At 41.8% G+C, this 17,951-nt stretch overlaps 1 protein-coding gene across 9 annotated transcripts in view; it reads left to right on the forward strand.

The window, feature by feature from the left end:
• Positions 1-17,951, forward strand: part of SHANK2 (SH3 and multiple ankyrin repeat domains 2) — a 544,106-nt gene that overhangs the window by 251,817 nt on the left and 274,338 nt on the right. For all 9 annotated transcript variants that reach the window (XM_029582906.1, XM_029582904.1, XM_029582897.1 and 6 more), the window contains 2 exons: positions 620-777; positions 7,130-7,243. In XM_029582906.1, the coding sequence (XP_029438766.1) occupies positions 620-777; positions 7,130-7,243 (272 nt within the window). The remainder of the gene's footprint in view (positions 1-619; positions 778-7,129; positions 7,244-17,951) is intronic.

Consider the following 17,951-nt stretch of genomic DNA (forward strand, 5'->3'; position numbering starts at 1 on the left):
AAAGGGGGGTGACAAAGGAGCGTCTGGATAGCTGAATCCCGAGCTTCCAGGTACTGCTGTCGTGAGCTCATCCGGTCCTGGGGCCTACTTTCTGGAAAGAGCCCACATAAAACGGGATAGAAAATCACAGATTTTTTAATTTTTTTTAAAGGCATTTAGGAGCTGGGTAACTTTCAAAATCTGTGGAAGAAACTTGCAAAGGGGCTCATGACCTGGGTGCACATCTTGCATTGCGAGTCCTCTTGGCGCATTAGACTTGCTGGCCGCTGTGTGAAATATCCTAGTAAGGCCCATCATGTCATGTGCTCTATTGGACATGGATTTCAACCGCAAACTGATGGCCTGTGGAAGGATTTGTTTGGATCAGATAGCCTGAGAGCTTTGCCTCCAACTATTTCTTCTTCCCATGCAGAGCTCATTGCCGCTGTGTTTTTCTGTATCCCTTCCACGAGTATTGTGTTGACGTTCACGCGTATTGCATTTCTGGGAAAATTCTTGTCAAGTCTGGACATAATCTCTCTATAAAAAAAAAAATACATATCCTACAGTTTCAGGAGCTGGAAAGCAAAAGATGCATTTTCTTGTTGTCTGAATCTAATCTAGCGCTCTTTGATTTCAGTTCCGGTGCCAACAAGGAAGCCGTCTCTGCCTTGGATTATCAGGGACCCAAACGGAAGCTTTACAGCGCCGTGCCCGGGAGGCATTTTATTGTCGTGAAGCCACATCAGCCGCAAGGAGAAGGAGAGATCCCCCTTCACAAGGGGGATAGGATAAAAGGTCAGTCCTAGAAATCCTTTTTATTGGCAAGTCAAAGCTGTGTGTGCACAGGAAACGTGGAAAAAGACACAGAAAAAGGGGTAGAATTAGCTCAAACTACAAGCAGCAGCGCCAACCATTGAGTCTTCGACCATACCCGCTGCCCATTCACTAATTTTTCATGTACGTTAACAATTCCTTAAATACAAAAAAAAATCCTCTCTAAATGGGAAGCCCCTTTTGCATTCACTCGCCTCATGCTAGGGTTAGCAACATTTGGACATTCCGACCAAAGCTCTCAAGGAGTTTCTGTAAGGAAATTTAAATATTGATGAAGAAGCAGATATACAGGGGATGATGTTATTGCCTAGAGAAGGCAGGAGGGGGGCTATGAGAGATGCACATTAAAAAAAAAAAAATAGCTGGGATACTGACTTTAGAATTGAGGCTAAAATGGCCAACATTTAGTAAGACTCTTACATTGTCACTGAACCTGTCTTACTGCCTATTGGCAAGGGGTAATGAGATTAAGGGGCATGCCATAACCTTTCCTTCTGCCCCATTGAAATCTTCATAGGACTATTTCACTTTTTTTTTTTTTACCTCAATTAGTAATTCTGGCCTAAAATACCATTTTCACTAATTAGAAAACCTTGTTCCTGTAATAGTGGTGTGTGTGGGATGGGGAGACAGCACAGAGGAGTGATCTTGTAAAGATTAGAACATCCACTCCTTGTTAAACAGCCAACAAATTCATCCTTGTGAACTTAAACAAGAAGGGAATGCAAGAGTTAATATATCAAGTAAACCAGAGGTGCTAAATTCTTCTCCTTTGGGGCCTGTGAGCAGGTCATATTTTAAGAACAACCAACGCATATGCAAATTGACCTTTTCAAATGCAAATCTTCTGGCTCGTTCTTAGCTAAATTGGATCCGCTGTATCCAGATGTGTCTCCTGTGTATGGATTTTGGACAGCCTGAAAACCTGCCTAGTGTGCTGCTTTTAGATACTTGGATTGGAGTATCGCGGCACAAAATCCAGCCTTTGTACAAGCTGTAATAAGCATTCAGACAGAGGAGCTTTTCATTACTATAAGAGGTGTTACCATAAAATATGATGGGCACTATATGTATACAGCATTGGCTTGAAATGACCAACTGAATGTTTTGGGGTTTGCAGGATTAGCATGTAAATTACTTTTTTTTTTTTTAAGATAGATGTCTATCCAGATTAAACCTATGAGGATAACTTTCAAACATGTGTATATGGCCATGAGGATATCTACAATTAGTATTTTATAACCTATGTGTATGAGATACGTGCATATTATAAAATGTACATGTCTACCCAGCGTAAAAATATATGCAATGCACTGAAAACGTGTACTTATTCTACTAATTATACACCTGTATATTTTATGTGCGGAAAAAAAGTAGCACTTGCTCGCATAAAACCTGTATATGTGTGTGACATCGGTGGCATTATATCTTCCTGACAAAAATGGCAAGGTATTTCCCTGCTTGGTGGCCATTTTGAAAGTTGTTTATTGGAACCTGACCCATAGAGAAAAGCCTTTAATACTACAAGGGATTTTAATGTGCTTCTGATATCATAGAATAGCAAATAATACAATGTTATTTTTTGGCCCACATCACGTACGAGAGTGCACTTTAGTGGACCCGTGAGTGGGGAAAGTTACATGGATAATTTCAGCCGGATATTCAGCAGCACTTAGCCAGATAAATCAGCTGCTGAATATACCCGGGTAAATTTAAGGGTTTAGTGATATAATTAGATATCCTTAGGACCAGTATACTGACCTCTCGTCACATTTACTTTAGATAAATAAGAATTCCAATGGCAAAGTAGATTTAAAAAAAAAAAAATTCATGATGTTCAGATGAAGAGTGGTAAATTTGTTCTAAACCAAGGAAAAGTGCCAGCCACATGTTGATACAAATTCCCACTGAGACTCTGCTCGTTGGTGGTTCTTTTGATTTTTGAAACTGGTAAGTAGAATGATTGTATTACCCATAGTATAAAGTTAAAGGAAGGAAAACATTGCCGCAGCTTGACGGGGCTGTCGCAGCTCTGCGAGGGACGCCTTGTTGTGCATTGTGTCTCTTGCCAGTGACGGTGTTAGCATCTCTAGCTGAGCTCAGTGTTACCTGTCAACAGGTACGAGAACTGCCTGATTTCAGCCTCACGTTCATCAGACAGCTGGCAGAGAAATCTTGTGAGGAGTGTTCTGGTTGTGCTTTCCTGGAGGACAGAAGCAGTATCATGGGGCCTTCCTATTTATATTAGTAGATACCTTTGAGTTAATCCTTACATTGATATGGATCTGTTAGCAATGATTATCAATCTCTCCAGGGTCTATGCTTTGTAAAATGCTAAGCAACGGGCCCAGTATTCAAAGCTATCAGATTATCTAAGTTATCCAGGTAACTTAGAAGGGATATTCATCAGCATGGCTATGCTGCTGAAGCCAGAGAAGTGATATTCGGATAACTGAAGATCTGCTGTTCAGCAGGTGTAACTTATTTGCTTAACTTAACTGGAATAAGGCTGGATCAATTGCCCTGCTTCCATCTGGCGGAGCTGGATATTCAGCGGCTGCCACGTAGCTGGATAAGTCCCTATTTATTTGGCTAAGTAACGCCAAATATCAGCCTCTGAAGGGGTTAAATTGTTGGAAAACAGGTGGAAGCAAACTTGACATCAGTAATCAGTGGATTAGAAAGGAAGATCATTTTCTTCCAGCAGTTAATATCTGAGACCTGGTAAATATTTGAGCTCTTGAACTGCAAACCAAACTATTAGAGCCTTGAGGTGCCTGATAAGTGACAAGCAGGATGAGCTTTTATAAAACTTCCAGGAGGGCTTGCTGTGTTAGTCTTTAATAGCAGAAGTGACAGATTTACTGAGGCACAGGCTTTTGAGGACAAGACTCTGTTGAGAGTTTTTATATCTCTGTCACTCACACCTTTACTTGAGTGTGTGTTGCTTTTCTTTTCTTGTTTGAGTGCTTTCTTTCTGCTTTTAGTAGTTGGTTCTTTCCTGTCTCCTCTCCATCTTAATGCTCACTGTCTAGTCTGTGCAAAGGTGCATGAAAAACCTCGATTTAATAGATTCACCAGTAAAACTTCATGGGGCAGAGGAATTTCAAAGACATTTCCTTGCAGGATTGATTAAAAACCTTAGAAGACTGCACAGCTATGCTGCTCCCAAACCTGAGAGAATTGAACTGTGTCTCTTCCAAAAGAATGTAATGCAAGGTAGCATTGACGTCTTCTTTTGAAACGTTTCCTCACTCGTGGGACAGTTTCATAGAGTCTCAGCTTTTTGAGGACCTGCGCTATATAATATGCTCTGTGCCTTCCCTTCGGGTTCGTGCTCTGAATTTTATGCACATCATGCATAAAATTGGTGCATGATGTGAGACTTTTGTACAGTCCCTGAAAGCAGTTTATAACCCCTTTCCATACAGCCCCCCCCCCCCAGAAGTGCTCGCTATCGCCGCCGGCTTTCGCACCCAATGGCGCCATTGTAAAAGGGAGCGCTGGTGGCAACAAAAAGGGTTCCTACCTTTTCCCCCTGTCGGCGATGTCTTCGCGGCGTCCGCCCCGGTGCTGCTCCGACTCCTCCTCTTCCGGGGCCGACTCCGCCCCATTTAGTGATCGCACGCAAAAAGGGACTTTTCGCTTGCGAGGGGATCCCTTTTCGCGTACGATCGCTTTAGAGAATGACCCCCTTAGATTGTAAGTCCCCTGGGGATAGGGAAATACCTACAGTACCTGAATGTAATCCACTTTGAAGCACTGAAAAAAGTGCGAAAAGCGGAATATAAATAAATAAATAAATATGGAAGAAAGACAGTAGCTTGCCACATGGACAGCAAGCTGGAGAATGTATGTGATAAAAGGGTCAGTGATGCCCTACAGATGTGGTAGCCTCCAGCAGCAGAATTTAGGAAATCTAGTAGCCTTTACTGTGTTGTGGCAGGTCATTTCAGCCTTTCCTTTTATATAAAGTTTTGATATGTGGCCGCGTGAAACGTTTGGACTGGTTATGTGAATAGGCTTCACTGCCATTCCTTGCTTATTTAGGATAAGTTAAGAACGTGTGCAACCAAATTATATTTTGCTGTTGCCAAATGCACAGAACAAGACTTTAGAAGGGATTGTAAAAACTGATTGCATTCCTTTTTCTTTTTGTAAGTGAAAAATCTATTGAAAAATAATCTGGTGCTCTTGTTAATGCATTAAGAGCTTTGAAAAAATTGTTGTAGCTTACTTTATGGTTCAATGTTTTCAGCCAGAAGATTATGACTGCTTTAAAGGAAAGATACATAAAAAGTAGAAATTGTATATTGAGTGACAGTAGGTCATTTAATGGGATTTTACATGGTAGAAAACAAAGGCTAGAGTTTTCATTGTTTCCTGGTATGAGATCCTGGCAAAATCATGATCGAAAAGGAACTTCCGTGAGGTTCAGAATTAAATTTCTTTACAAATTTTGTCCATAAATTACAGCTGGCTTGTCTCTTCCTAGGCCCAAGGGCATGTGCCTTTTCCACCTGGCCACCATATGTTGTATATCTGGCACCAGTTCGTGCAGATATTCTCTCTAGGCTTGACCTACATCACCAGCTTTCGACTCGCCATTGGGAAAAATGCCATTTTAAATACATAAAATGGCAAAGGGTCCTCTTTATCAACCATCGTATAGGTACCATTATATGGCTTCTTTCCTTCATGTGCGGAAAGGGAAGATTAAAGTAGAAATGGCATCAGAAATGAGAGAGAACCATGACATGCTCAGATTAACATAGTAAACCTTAGCAGGAATAGACTTAATCTGCCCAGCTGAGGTTCTTCCACGCTGGGTGAAATATAAATTCCCATGCTCAACCCAACACCAGCCCCCTAACCCCTAAGTCTTTAACAGGAAAATTTCAACCCCTTTAAATTCAGTTTTGATATGTGGCCACATGAAATACTTGGACTGATTACCTGAAAAGAGTTGACTGGCATTTCTAGATAGCAGTGGAAAATAAATGTAGGTTAATTTCAGAATGTAGAGAATAAATATACCTAAGCGTGCCGAGAATGCGTTGTGTCAGCCTTCACCACTTCCACTGGGAGGCCATTTCAGGTCTGGTTATCCTCCTTTATAACTTGAAGACCTACACTAAATCCAGCACACACAGGTCCCCTTCCGTAGCTTACTACCAAGTTTTCTAATAGCTCTCTTCTGTGGACAGGCAATCCTTTTCAGCAGTGTCTCACCGTGTGCATTAGCTTTGTGATTATAACACTGCTTCACTGCGTGCTCAGCCTAGGGAATTCTTATCAAGTGACCTAAATTCCGCCTCTCTGGAGTTGGCTGTTGAAGCAAGCACTGCATTTTTTAGCTCAGCTCATTAATAGTTCCTTTTCTGGTATAAGCTAAATCTATGGGACCAAGTGACAAGATAACCTCCCAAGAAAGCTGTAATCCCTTCCTCTACTACCCTTCGCTCCCTATCCCCACATCCCCAACCATATCCTGAGATGCCATCCTTTGTGTTACACTATCTAGATGAGAGTAGTTTGTAACCTTTCATTATTGTAATGACATCTAACTGTAATCGGATTGTAGTCTGCCTTCCTGGTACAGGTGGATTATCAAATAAAATGTGTTGTGTTTTCAGTTGCTTTAAAGGGGTTGTAGGTTACTGCCAATGTCTGAGACAAAAATCATTCCTTATTTTCCTTTTTATGTATGGGGCAATAGTGCAGGGTATGAACAGCAATGGCTGGGCAAATTGGATGGGCCAGTTGGTCTTTTTCTGCCATTCTCTACTTTGGGATCTAATTCAAACGTTTTTTGCAGTTAAAAAGTTGGCAATTGAATAAATCTAACCGGTTAAAAATATCCCCTTGCAAATAGGCTAAGGACTCTTAAGGCCCATCAAGTCTTTCCAAATGCATTCTTGTCACAATCCCATGGACCTCATTTGTTGCCTGCTTTGAGTATTTGTTGCTCCTGTGCATGTGCACTGACCAAGAAAGATTGTATTTTTTTAATGGAAGTAAATCTGGCCCAGCAGTAGGGCTTAGTTTGTGCTCACCAGCTTTATTTCAGAAATCTTTCCAAATAAAATTTGAGCCATGCATTGTAAAAATCTGACATGGCCACTACACGACCCCTACAACATTGTTTTCTAAATGAATTTGACTGTTAGTGTGGTGGTCTAGGTCTCACGTTGCTTTGCTTTATAAAATCCATATGCTGTGCTTTATCCTTGCTTAATGTTCTTTTGCATCGATGCAGTAAGGAAAAAGATAATCCCTGATGCTTTCTTTTCTTCTGCACCTCTGTCTTTAGTACTGAGCATTGGAGAAGGAGGATTCTGGGAAGGCAGCGCCCGAGGGCTTGTTGGATGGTTTCCAGCAGAATGCGTAGAGGAGATTCAGCCAAAACCAAATGAAAGCAGACCAGGTAAGAGGCTCCAGCTTCACCAGCAGCTTGTACTTTTGGAATCTGAAATGTGCTTAATTTGAGCAGAAACACGAGAGTAGCTTATCCATCAGTGGTAACGAAACGGTTGAAAAGCCAGACTGAGAAGTAACCTTTGTGGGGCAGGGTCCGATTACTTCACAGCAGTGCTGTGCATTGCCTCGCAGGGGACGGGTTCCATTCCTGGGCCTGGCTGGCAAGGGCTGGGGATGCCAAAAAGACGGAGCGTGCAGCCCGAGGGAGGGAGTTTTCACTGTCGCACAACAGTGACACCTACTGGCTGGCTGAAGCGCGTGGTTGTGTTTATTTCCAGAGCGATCCGTGGCGCATGGCCGATGACCAAGGTTTTTCACTCAGACGTCCGTCTGGAATAGACGTGAGGGAGGATTAACCTTCAATAATAGCATTCATAGTAAATGACTGGAAATATAAGTTAGCAGAGAAAAAAATATATTAAGTGATACCTTTTTATTGGATTAACAATACATTTTTGAACAGATTTTGGGAGCTAATACTCCCTTTCTTTGGTCAGACTAGAATGAGAAAAGTAAGTGAATCATAAGAGACCTTCCAATGATAGTGTGAAGGGCAGAGGATTTGGGACCAGGGTGAGGTTTGATGAGAGACTAGAAGGTGACAGGCAGTGTAACTTTATGGCTCATTTTGGGATAAAAAAACCCCCCCAAGTCTTGGAGTCGTATCATCAGTTCCAAAGTGTTTGATCATTTTAGCTTCAAAAGTCTTACATTCCTGGACCGTTTAAAACGTTCCTTTAATTTTCCTGATCGGAAGGTGATTGATGAAGTGGGCTTTCGTTTCCCCATGGAGGTGTCACTTTGGTCTTGTGCCAGCTGAATTTGCCTTTAATGTCTGGCCTGTCTCACCGGTAGAGCAATGCTACTTCCCATCTTCTGCACTGAATAAAATAAACTAGGTTAGAGGAGGTGCATGCATGGTGAATGCCTTTTCCATGCAGGTGGCTGGGCACCTGTGGTTTGTGCTGCTGCAGCTCTGCAAGGATATAAGCCATTTCCTGTTTTCTGAGTCTCCGTTTAAAGCCTGCTTTTTTTTTTTTTTGCTTAAGATTAGGGGGTTGCCTGAAGGCAAGTCCTGGTAGAGCAGGGAATATTTCTTTGTGGCTCATCCTCCAGGAGTAGTGGCTGTAGTATTTTTTTTTTTATAGGATTTTTCATAGTTTTTCCAGCTCTGGATTACATGGGAGCACACGGGAAGGGGATCAATCTATGGTTATCTTTTCTTTGTACTGCAGTAGGTTTGTCCTGGATGTAAAGTGTACAAGCAGTCTTCCTGGAGATGATTATGGGGGTTGTAGTCTTTTTTTTTGACTGAAGTGCTGGGTCAGGAATTTGAGACGTTCAGAGCAAGCATTGTGATACCATATGGCTTGGCTGTGTGTAATGCAATTTTCTGTTCATGAAAGCGGTAACTGTGGAGGTGTCTTGTATGCAGATGTTTAAGGATAGCCACTGGTCATAGAAACTGATATCTAAAGACATAACTCTTTCTGTGGAATAATCTATTTTTGAATCTGATTTGAAGGATGGAGTGCATGAAAGGAGTTGTGAAATTGAGTCTCTTCTCCTGTCCAATTCATAAAAATGTCATACACCAGTAATATTTTAAATATCTAGTCTGGCACATATTCCAGTTCTGCCCTGAAAAGGTTGTCAGACTGAGGCTCATGACAGTGCCCATGATCTGTAGACTGATGATATTATTAAAGCTGAAATAGTTTTATGTCGGGATGAATTTGACTAATTTTGTAATAGTTTCTGATGTGTATTGCTGGTACTGGATGACTGTCTAGAAATTTGTGAACTACAGAGGGGGACTCTTTTTGGAACCAGCCGACTGTATCAATGACCTTACAATTAAAGGAAACTTTTAAACAGGGAATAACTCGTGTAAGAAAGTCAAGAAATGTAACACGTTTGTCCAAGAGAAAGGAATCCCTTTTTTAAAATGTATTTTTGCTTTTTCTAACCTTTATTTCCTGCAGTTAGCATAGCTGGGTTTAAAAAAAGCTTTTACTGAGTTCCCCGAGGAGACGTTCATAAACTTTTATTAACAATGTAGACTTGGGGAAAGCAACTGCTCATGTTCGTGCGAGTGCCGATGGTTTTGTAACGTGCGCGCGACGACGCAGTAGGGGCCGTTCCCTCATTTCCCTCCAATAAAGGAGCGGACCTGGGAGGGAACTTCCTAACCCCCTCGGACTAACCTACCTCCCTCTTCCCCCATCCTCCCTGACCCCTAAAACCCTCATTTTTTATTTCAGTACTTACCTGCTCTCTGGAGCAGCAGTAGGTTGCGCAGGCTGGCCGGCTGCCGGCGCGCGCTTCAGCAGGACGGTGCCTATTGGCGCTGTCCTGGCCGGCCCCTTTTTTAGAAGCTGGCTCTTCCACGCATATTGGGAGATACGTGCATGGCTGCTGGTGTATCAAAGGCCACCGGCCTTTGAAAATTGGGCTGTTAATCAGCTGTACCACTGAAGCTAGGGCTGTAACCATGGCTGCTCCGTGCCGGCTGTCCCAGCCTTCTTGGAAGCCTGGCACTCTTAGGACGTGCCGAGCTCTAACTTTTATAAACTGGAAACCCAAAGAAGTGAGCAGAATGTGTGGTGACAAAAATCTGTGTGCTTTGGTTTATTGGCCTGATTTTATTCTTATGGCGGTGCTGAATAATTATGAAGGATTTATTATTTTCCTTTTCCTTTTTATTTCTTTTTTGCTGCTGCACAATTTTTTGGGGGATTTTATGTTTTTAGTGTTTCTTTTGATTAGCCTTCAAATGCTAGAGAGTTCCTGCTGAAAACTGTTGCTATTTGTTAATTTTGATGTTATGTGTAACTTGCACCCTGTGTTTAATACTGACAAATTGTAAGTCACTCTGGGTGGCACTCCTGGGGCGTGGGATCCAATTGAAGCATAATAAATACATCTGCTGCTGCTGTTGCCTGGAATAACACATTCACATATATTGCTGGTATGTTTTATGATTTCCCTAACCAGCATCCTCGCTGTGTACATGCTTTGAGCTATGGAAATCGCTGAGAGGGAGACCTGTGTGTGGCACTTGAGGACAGGAATTCACCATCCCTGGTGTAATGGGTTTGTTCTGTTTTCTCTGAACTTCCTCCGACTTCTTCCTGTCCTCCTTCAAGCTCTCTGTACCAAATAAATAGACCAGCATGGGGGCATAGCACTCCTGCATTGCTATGAGCACGATTTAGTGTTGCCTTTTAATATGTTATTGGATGTTCTCTTTAACCTTTGCTTCGTGGGATGAGAAATATTACAACTTGCATTTGAAAGTGTTTGCATGTTTCAACAGGGAACACTCTAGGCCCATTAACTGGTCTTGAAAAGCCATTTCCAGGTTATTTTGTTTGCGGAGAGGGTAATTACATGAATGATGTGGTGACAGCATGGATATTACCGGCCAGCACGTCAAGGCTGCCTGGAATTAATCTCTCAGTGATTGTAGAAATTGATATTGCCTGGTTTATCAGGCGCGTGAAAAACAAACAAAACAAAATACATTGCCGTCTTATTACTTTGCTGCTTAAAGTGATTGCTTGTTTTCCAACTAAGCCAAGGAATAACCAGATGGCACCCAGCATGGGAACCTGCCCCCTCTCCTCCCCTGCTGACAGGGAGCCTGGGCTGAGAACTGCCTGCAGCACTGCAGTATGAAAGCCTGGCCGAATTCTCTGGGCATGGAATGGTTGATCTGCTGCTTAGGATTTCAAACATATTCGGTCCTCATTTCCCTGATGGCCTTTTAAAAAGGTTGAAAAATAAATGTTAACTGTCAGCAAGCATTTAAATTTATGAAAAAAAATAGTGTGCCTAATAAATTTGTTAAAAACTAAAACCAAATGCTGTGTTTGGCGTGTGATATAATTTCCAAATCTACACACTGAACTTGGAAACATACGAAAATACTTAAAGAGCCTTGCAGACTCACTGCTTTGAGAAGATAGAATATTCTGTTTGGTGAATAGATGCATGAAATTAACATGTTTTTTTCCCATTGGGAATGGCAATAAAAAAAAAAAATTCTGCAGTAGTTTCAGACCTAAATGCATAAGGAAGATTTCGGTCAGTGCTTCCCTAGGCGTAGATGCAAGAAGTTACTTTTGGCTGCCTATCAAAATGGCGCTGCTTGCTGGGAGGTTTTACAGCTTGAGGTGTGAGCAGTATTTGTGTGAAAATAAAACTGTGTCCTGGATCAGCAAGCTGCACTCTTAACTGAATTCCCTCATGTGCTTATTAATTTACTTTCTGGTTTTTCAAAGGAATGTGGCTTTCTTTGCCATGTATTTATAGCTACCATATAATTATATCTATTTTCTCCACAGCCGTGCAAGTACACTGCTTAGGGTTTGGTTTCATTGATACAGTTCACGTCCAAATTCCCTTCAAAATTAAATTTGATAACACTTTTTTTTTTTTTAATTTACAATGTTGTTTTTGGGGAAAGATTTATTTGGTGCCAGAAGGTTAGCTGCACATGTTGGCATCATGCTGCAGACTCAGGCAATGTCTGTGATCTGCGGTGATGCTCTTATAATCAGGCCCTGCTAATCTTCAGAAGAGTTCCCAGGCTTGTATCCCATTCAAAGTGCCAACCTCTCTTCCTCCCCACAACGCGAGCATGGGAGGAGATGGTGTATAAATATAGAAGCCTAGGAATATATTACACTTATTAGACACATTAGAAGTTTGAGAAACATTGTGGAACTAGCACAGATTTGAAATGTTTGCGCAGAAACGCCATTGCCAAAGCTTCAGCTTTCGGTCAGTTGAGTTACCTTTCAGGAGCATTCACTCTCCAGGTCTGTACATACAGCAGAAAAAACTGCCAGGTAAGAAAAAGACTTCAAGAAAGAGGAAGCTCATTGCTGTAGAGTCAACAAGAATATATTTATTTTTTAGCAGGGCTAGGAGAAGGGAAGCTGGTTGTGTTCCGAGTGAGGAACAGGAAAGGGGCTTGCATTATGGAAGACGGATTGAAACACAATACCTAGGAAGACCCGAACAGCAACAAACTCTGCCATAATATCCCTCCCCAACCCAGAAATTTCTGAAACTTGCCTAATTCTTGTTGGGATTTTTGGTGCTTCCGTTGGAATTAGCAAGCACATCTCACGTGATTTTCGTAGCAACATAAAACAATATTTTTAATTTATGTATCAATCTCTTTTTTTTTAAAGGTGTTTGTTTCTCTGTTTCACTACTATGGCTAATTTGGGCAGTGATTCCTGTTATATTTCTGGTCTGCTTGTTATGGTTAAGGATCTAAAAATGGCTTTATCTGAACATACGGTGAAAGGTCTGCTCTACAGTGGGATAGACTGGGGTGCGGCTATTGTAGTCTGACTAGGAAAATATGCACCTTTGCAACAGCTCATAAGTATATGCAGCATGTTGATGCCTAAACACCACATGCAGTAATGCTTCAAAAGGGTCTATACAGGATTACCAGTATGAATAAACGTAAAATTGTTAGTTTATAGAAGTGGTTTAATGTTATAGTTTAACCATACCAGCCTATGGGAAATGATTCCTCATTATATCTATAGCTAGGGTGAATGGCTGAAAATACATTATGCGAGGTGAGCTTGCAATCTGGTCTTTTTAAGGTATGATGATAAAAAAATAAAATAAAATAAAATTGCCAGAGGTGAAACCGGGCAGGATAATAACTGATGCCATCCGTCTTCAGCAGGTGAGACTGCAGTACCTGCTCCAAAATTGCCTTAAGCAATAGGACATTGGCCTACATATTCACTGTGGTAACTTAGATGAGGCAGTTAATTTAATTCTTTTTTATAATTGCCTTTCCAAATTAAGTTAAAACAGTTAACTGTCTCTAAGATCTTGCTCCAATAGCAGACCAGCGGGCAGGTTTCTTAAACTTTTTCCTCCAGTGCAAAATTGTTCCATATTTATCAGTTGAGATATCTCCAGTATTTTAAGTGGGAAAAATGCCCATGAAAACCTACAGCAAGTTTTGATAAAGGGCTTGCCCCATAGTATGGCAGTTTTGTTTTGGCACCAATGCACTGTGATTTAAGCACAGAATGAGACAACACATCACTACCACCAGGCCCAGCCTGTCCATTATCGTTAAGTACTGCAGATTCCACTTCATCTCCAGCTTTGCCTTAATTTCCTGCCTATTAAAGATCCTTTATCTTATCCCAGACTTTTCTTGAATTCTATTATAGTTTTTTGCTTCCAGCAGCACTCGGGGGGGGGGGGGGGGGGGGGGGGGGGGTGTCAACAAATCCATCGCCTTTTCCGTGAAGAAATATTTTCTCAGGTTGCTTTCTAGATCAAACTTGGTGGCCGTTATCTCACTGCTCATAGTCAGGCCGATACAGTACAGTGCGCTCGGATGCACATTTGGACGCACGTTTGACACGCTAGCTTTACCCCCTTATTCAGTAAGTACCCCTTATTCAGTAAGGGGTAATAGCTCGTCAAAAACGCGCGTCCAAACCCCCCCCCCCCCCCCGAAACTAATAGTGCTCGCAACATGCAAATGCATGTTGATGGCCCTATTAGTTATTCCTGCGCGATACAGAAAGCAAAATGTGCAGCCAAGATGCACATTTTACTTTCAGAAATTAGCGCCTACCCAAAGGTAGGCGCTAATTTCTGCCGGCGCCAGGGAAGTGCACAGAAAAGCAGTAAAAACTACTTTTCTGTGCACCCTCCGACTTAATATCATAGCAATATTAAGTCGGAGGTCCTAAAAGTTAAAAAATAAAAATAAAAAAATTTAAAATTGGCTCGCGGGTTGAAAACCGGACGCTCAATTTTGCCGATGTCCGGTTTCCGAAACCGTGGCTGACAGCGGGTTTGAGAACTGACGCCGGCAAAATTGAGCGTCGGCTGTCAAACCCGCTGACAGCCACCACTTCCATCAACAAAAGAGGCGCTAGGTACGCGCTAGTGTCCCTAGCGCCTCTTTTTACCGTGGGCCCTAATTTACATGTTTGTCCCCCCTGAATCGCGCGCCCAGGAGAGTGGCCTGTACGTGCGCCGGCGCGACCTTTACTGTAGTATCTGTGTTTTAATTACTGCACAAGGCCTGGCCTCTCTTACGTTACTGTGCAATGACTTGTGCAGCACATTCTCAGACCATGGCTCTTAGGCAGGATTTTGTGTTGCAGATCCAAAACAAATATGCAGTGTGTTTGTTTGCATCCACAGTAACAAAATTAAAAACCATATTTGCATACTGAAATCCAGTTTTTAGATATGCAGAAATAAAGGTGTTTTGTCATTTATTTCTTAAAAATGTAATAAATAGGTAAAAAAAAAGAAAATTCTGCAAAGCCCACAAGTAAAAGGTACCCATGGACTTTGACTTTGCACCAATGTGAGTAATTAGAAAATGTACCTCCATGATTGGTGTAGATGGATTACTTTCCCCTTTGAATGCACTGTAGGAGGTGCAAGGAGCAGTGTTCTCAGTGTCTGCAGATGCTTAGCTTGTGTTTCTGAGCAACCATGTGACCAGGGTTGTGCAGATGTTACCCTTGCTTCTTTTCATTTTCAAATGAAAAGAAATCTCGCTGAAATTCTTATTTTTTTTTGGTGCATTTTTCATCAAATAGAGTACGCTATTTGCAGATGCATAAAAATGAAAAAAAAAAAAAAAAAAAAAAGATAAAACACTCCCTCCCCCAACAAAACGAAATTCTGAAAACCTGCTCCCAGCAAAACAAAACAGTTTTTGGTCTGCACATCCCTACTTGTGACCCTACTAAAAAAAAAAGTAACACTCCTAACCGATCTGTAATTATTTTCAGCTGCAGCTTGGATTTTCAGAGAGAGCAGGTAGAAGCTGCAGAACAAAGGAGCAAGCAAACTTATAATTTAGCAGCATTAAACTAAAATTGTAATGGGGAAAAATATTTTCCAACGTAATGAATTAACTACAATGATTGTAAAGACAGAGGAGTTCTGGAAAGTGGTTTAAAAGAGTTAAGAGAAGACTCCCAGTCAAATGGAAATCTTAATTACCTGTATTAACCACAGCTCTTTTCCTAGAAGCATTCCATGAGAGTTACTTTGTATCCCCTCGGTAGAGAATCCAGCGAGAGCTGCGTTACTTATGTTACGACATCTCTTGTGATGTTGTGCTGATTTCTCTGTTAGCTCAGCTTTTGCTTGGATGGCCTCTCTCTTTAATCCTTATTTTCCCCGTCCTGCATGCCTGATGGCGCGTGCCTTCGTGATACGAGGTCTCGTGCTTGCCGGAGGGAAGTCACATCTGAGGTCTGAACCTCAAAACTTTGGTTTGGCAGCTGTCCTTTCTTCCTGGAGGTTGAGCGTGTGGCCTCTTCAGGATGCCCAAACCCCACTAGCCTGGTTGGGCAGACATTTTGAGACTTCTTGACTGCCGTGCTCTCTTACTGTTTGTTTATTATTGCACATTTTAAAATATATTTAAGTTGGTTTGTTTCAATATAAGTACTGTTATATTTGTTTTGTATTTTGTAACCATTTTGGGCCTCTTTGGGAAAGGTGAATTATTAAATTTAAGAATAAATAAATAGGGCTGGCCAGCTTATGCCATTTTAAAGGATAAAGAACTTTGTACATCAAATACTTTTTCCATAGACGCAGCATGAGAGAATGTCCTTTCTTGAATAAGTCCCAAAGAAAGAAACCAGCTCAAAGTAGAGAAGTCAATGATATAAAATAACTGTTATTTATCATCTCTGTCAAATAGTGACAAACATCAAGGAGATTGCACTTTAAAGGTGGTACCTAAATCCTAGTAGGGCTGTGGGACTTCAGTCCATTCTCAAAAAGTCTCATAGCCCTACATGGATTTAGGTACCACCTTTAAAGAGCAATCTCCTTGAAGTTTGTCAATGTTTGACAGAGATGATAAATACAATTATATAAAATGTCTGTTATAGTCTGTCAGACTGCTGTGGCACCTTTAGTACATCACTGTTATTTTCATGATTTCATATTAAATAGTACTATCTCTATCCATATTATCATAATGTTCTAGTTAAAGTATACTCATGGTCAGGGCTCTTGGTCTACCATGAAATTGACTCTTGCTGTGGAGTTGCCTGGTTCCCTGCAGAATAGCAGGAGACTTGTGGCTTTGGGGGCAGCAGCTGGCCAAGTGTGTACATGCAGGTGTGCACCTTCTCCTCCCCCCTTCATTCTCCATCCATACTGAGTCAGCAGGAGAAGGAGAGCAATAGGCCTTGGGCCACATCAGTCGCCTATGCTTCCTGGGATTGACTGAAACAAATGGCATTACAGTGTCCCATGCGGTTCAACGTGTAAATTGGGTTCCAGGCATAAGAGGAGCTCCCCACCTCCTTTTGGTGGCCCAGATTGTCGCCAAGGAAGATACTGGTTTATGATTTATATATCTTATTTTTGCTTTATTATGTATGTTTTTATTGTAATCTGCATTGAACAGTATGGAAGTTGTGAAATATAAGATGGTTTAAATAAATTGGCAGGGTGGTTTTGCTAAGTATATAAAGAAAAGGGGAAGATGAGTTTTGGAGGAAGGCCTTTATTTTGTGGAAGAGGTTGATTTTAACATGGAAAGAGGAAGTTGGGCCCTCATACTGGCAATGTCATAACTCAGTCATGACATGATGGTTATGGAATCCATGGCCTCGCATAATACATTTCAACAACAGAGATGTTTCCTATAAGTCTGGGACAACTATAAACAGTGCCTTTCGGGGTGCACAAGGAGCCACATTTTTAACAATTTACATGGTTTATAGGCATAACATCTTTCAATATTGTACAGTTGGGTTATTGGCTTGATGTCCGGGGGGGGGGGGGGGGAGGATCTAGAAGGCATCTATAGGGGTTTGGGAAAGAGCAGTAGGGATGGGGCTACATGTTCATGATCCTAGGTCTTGGAAATCTAGATGTACCAGATAAAGGCATCCAGTATGATTTTTATGTATGTAATCAAGGGGATAAGAGGAAGGAGGCTGAAAATGGGGGAAAGCTATGCAGCTGATGTGATACAGAAGTATGATGTAAAGATACAGTTGTATAGATGTTTCCTTTCAACTGAAAAGAAAATGTTGATTTGCTGTATCCATTTGGTGTTAATTTTAAGTTCATTTTATTCATCTTTGGATGTGTTGGCTGAATAAAAGTGTTAAACTGGCAGGGTGAAGGGAGGAAGCATTGAAGATAAGCAGATTGAGGGGATGAATCAGCAGGAGGAAGGGTAAAAGGGGGCAAACTGGCAGGTGCATCAATGAAGAGTTGAGAGAGAGGCTGGGGGGAGTGGAGTGAGTGAGAGGAGACTGGCGCAGGGGGCAACTGAGAATGAGCTGGGGTGGGGAATGTATGAAATTGAAGGTAAGTGGAGTGGATGGATGTGTGTGAGTGTGTGTGTGTGAGAGAGTGTGTGTGTGAGAGAGAGAGAGACAAGGGATTAGCATCCAGGGGATTGTGGAAAATATGTGTGTGAGAGAAGGTATCTGTGCTGGTATGTGAGAGAAAGGGGATCATGCTGCTTCTCCATTCCCCATCCATTCTCTCTCCAAGGGTCCCATATGCTCCCTCCCTCCCTCCCATTTCACCATCTCCCTTTCCCACCTCTGTGATCCTGTCCCCAAACCAAGACACTTTGCTCCAGTGCC

This window comes from Rhinatrema bivittatum, chromosome 17 (assembly GCF_901001135.1).
Source record: "Rhinatrema bivittatum chromosome 17, aRhiBiv1.1, whole genome shotgun sequence".
Taxonomy (NCBI): domain Eukaryota; kingdom Metazoa; phylum Chordata; class Amphibia; order Gymnophiona; family Rhinatrematidae; genus Rhinatrema; species Rhinatrema bivittatum.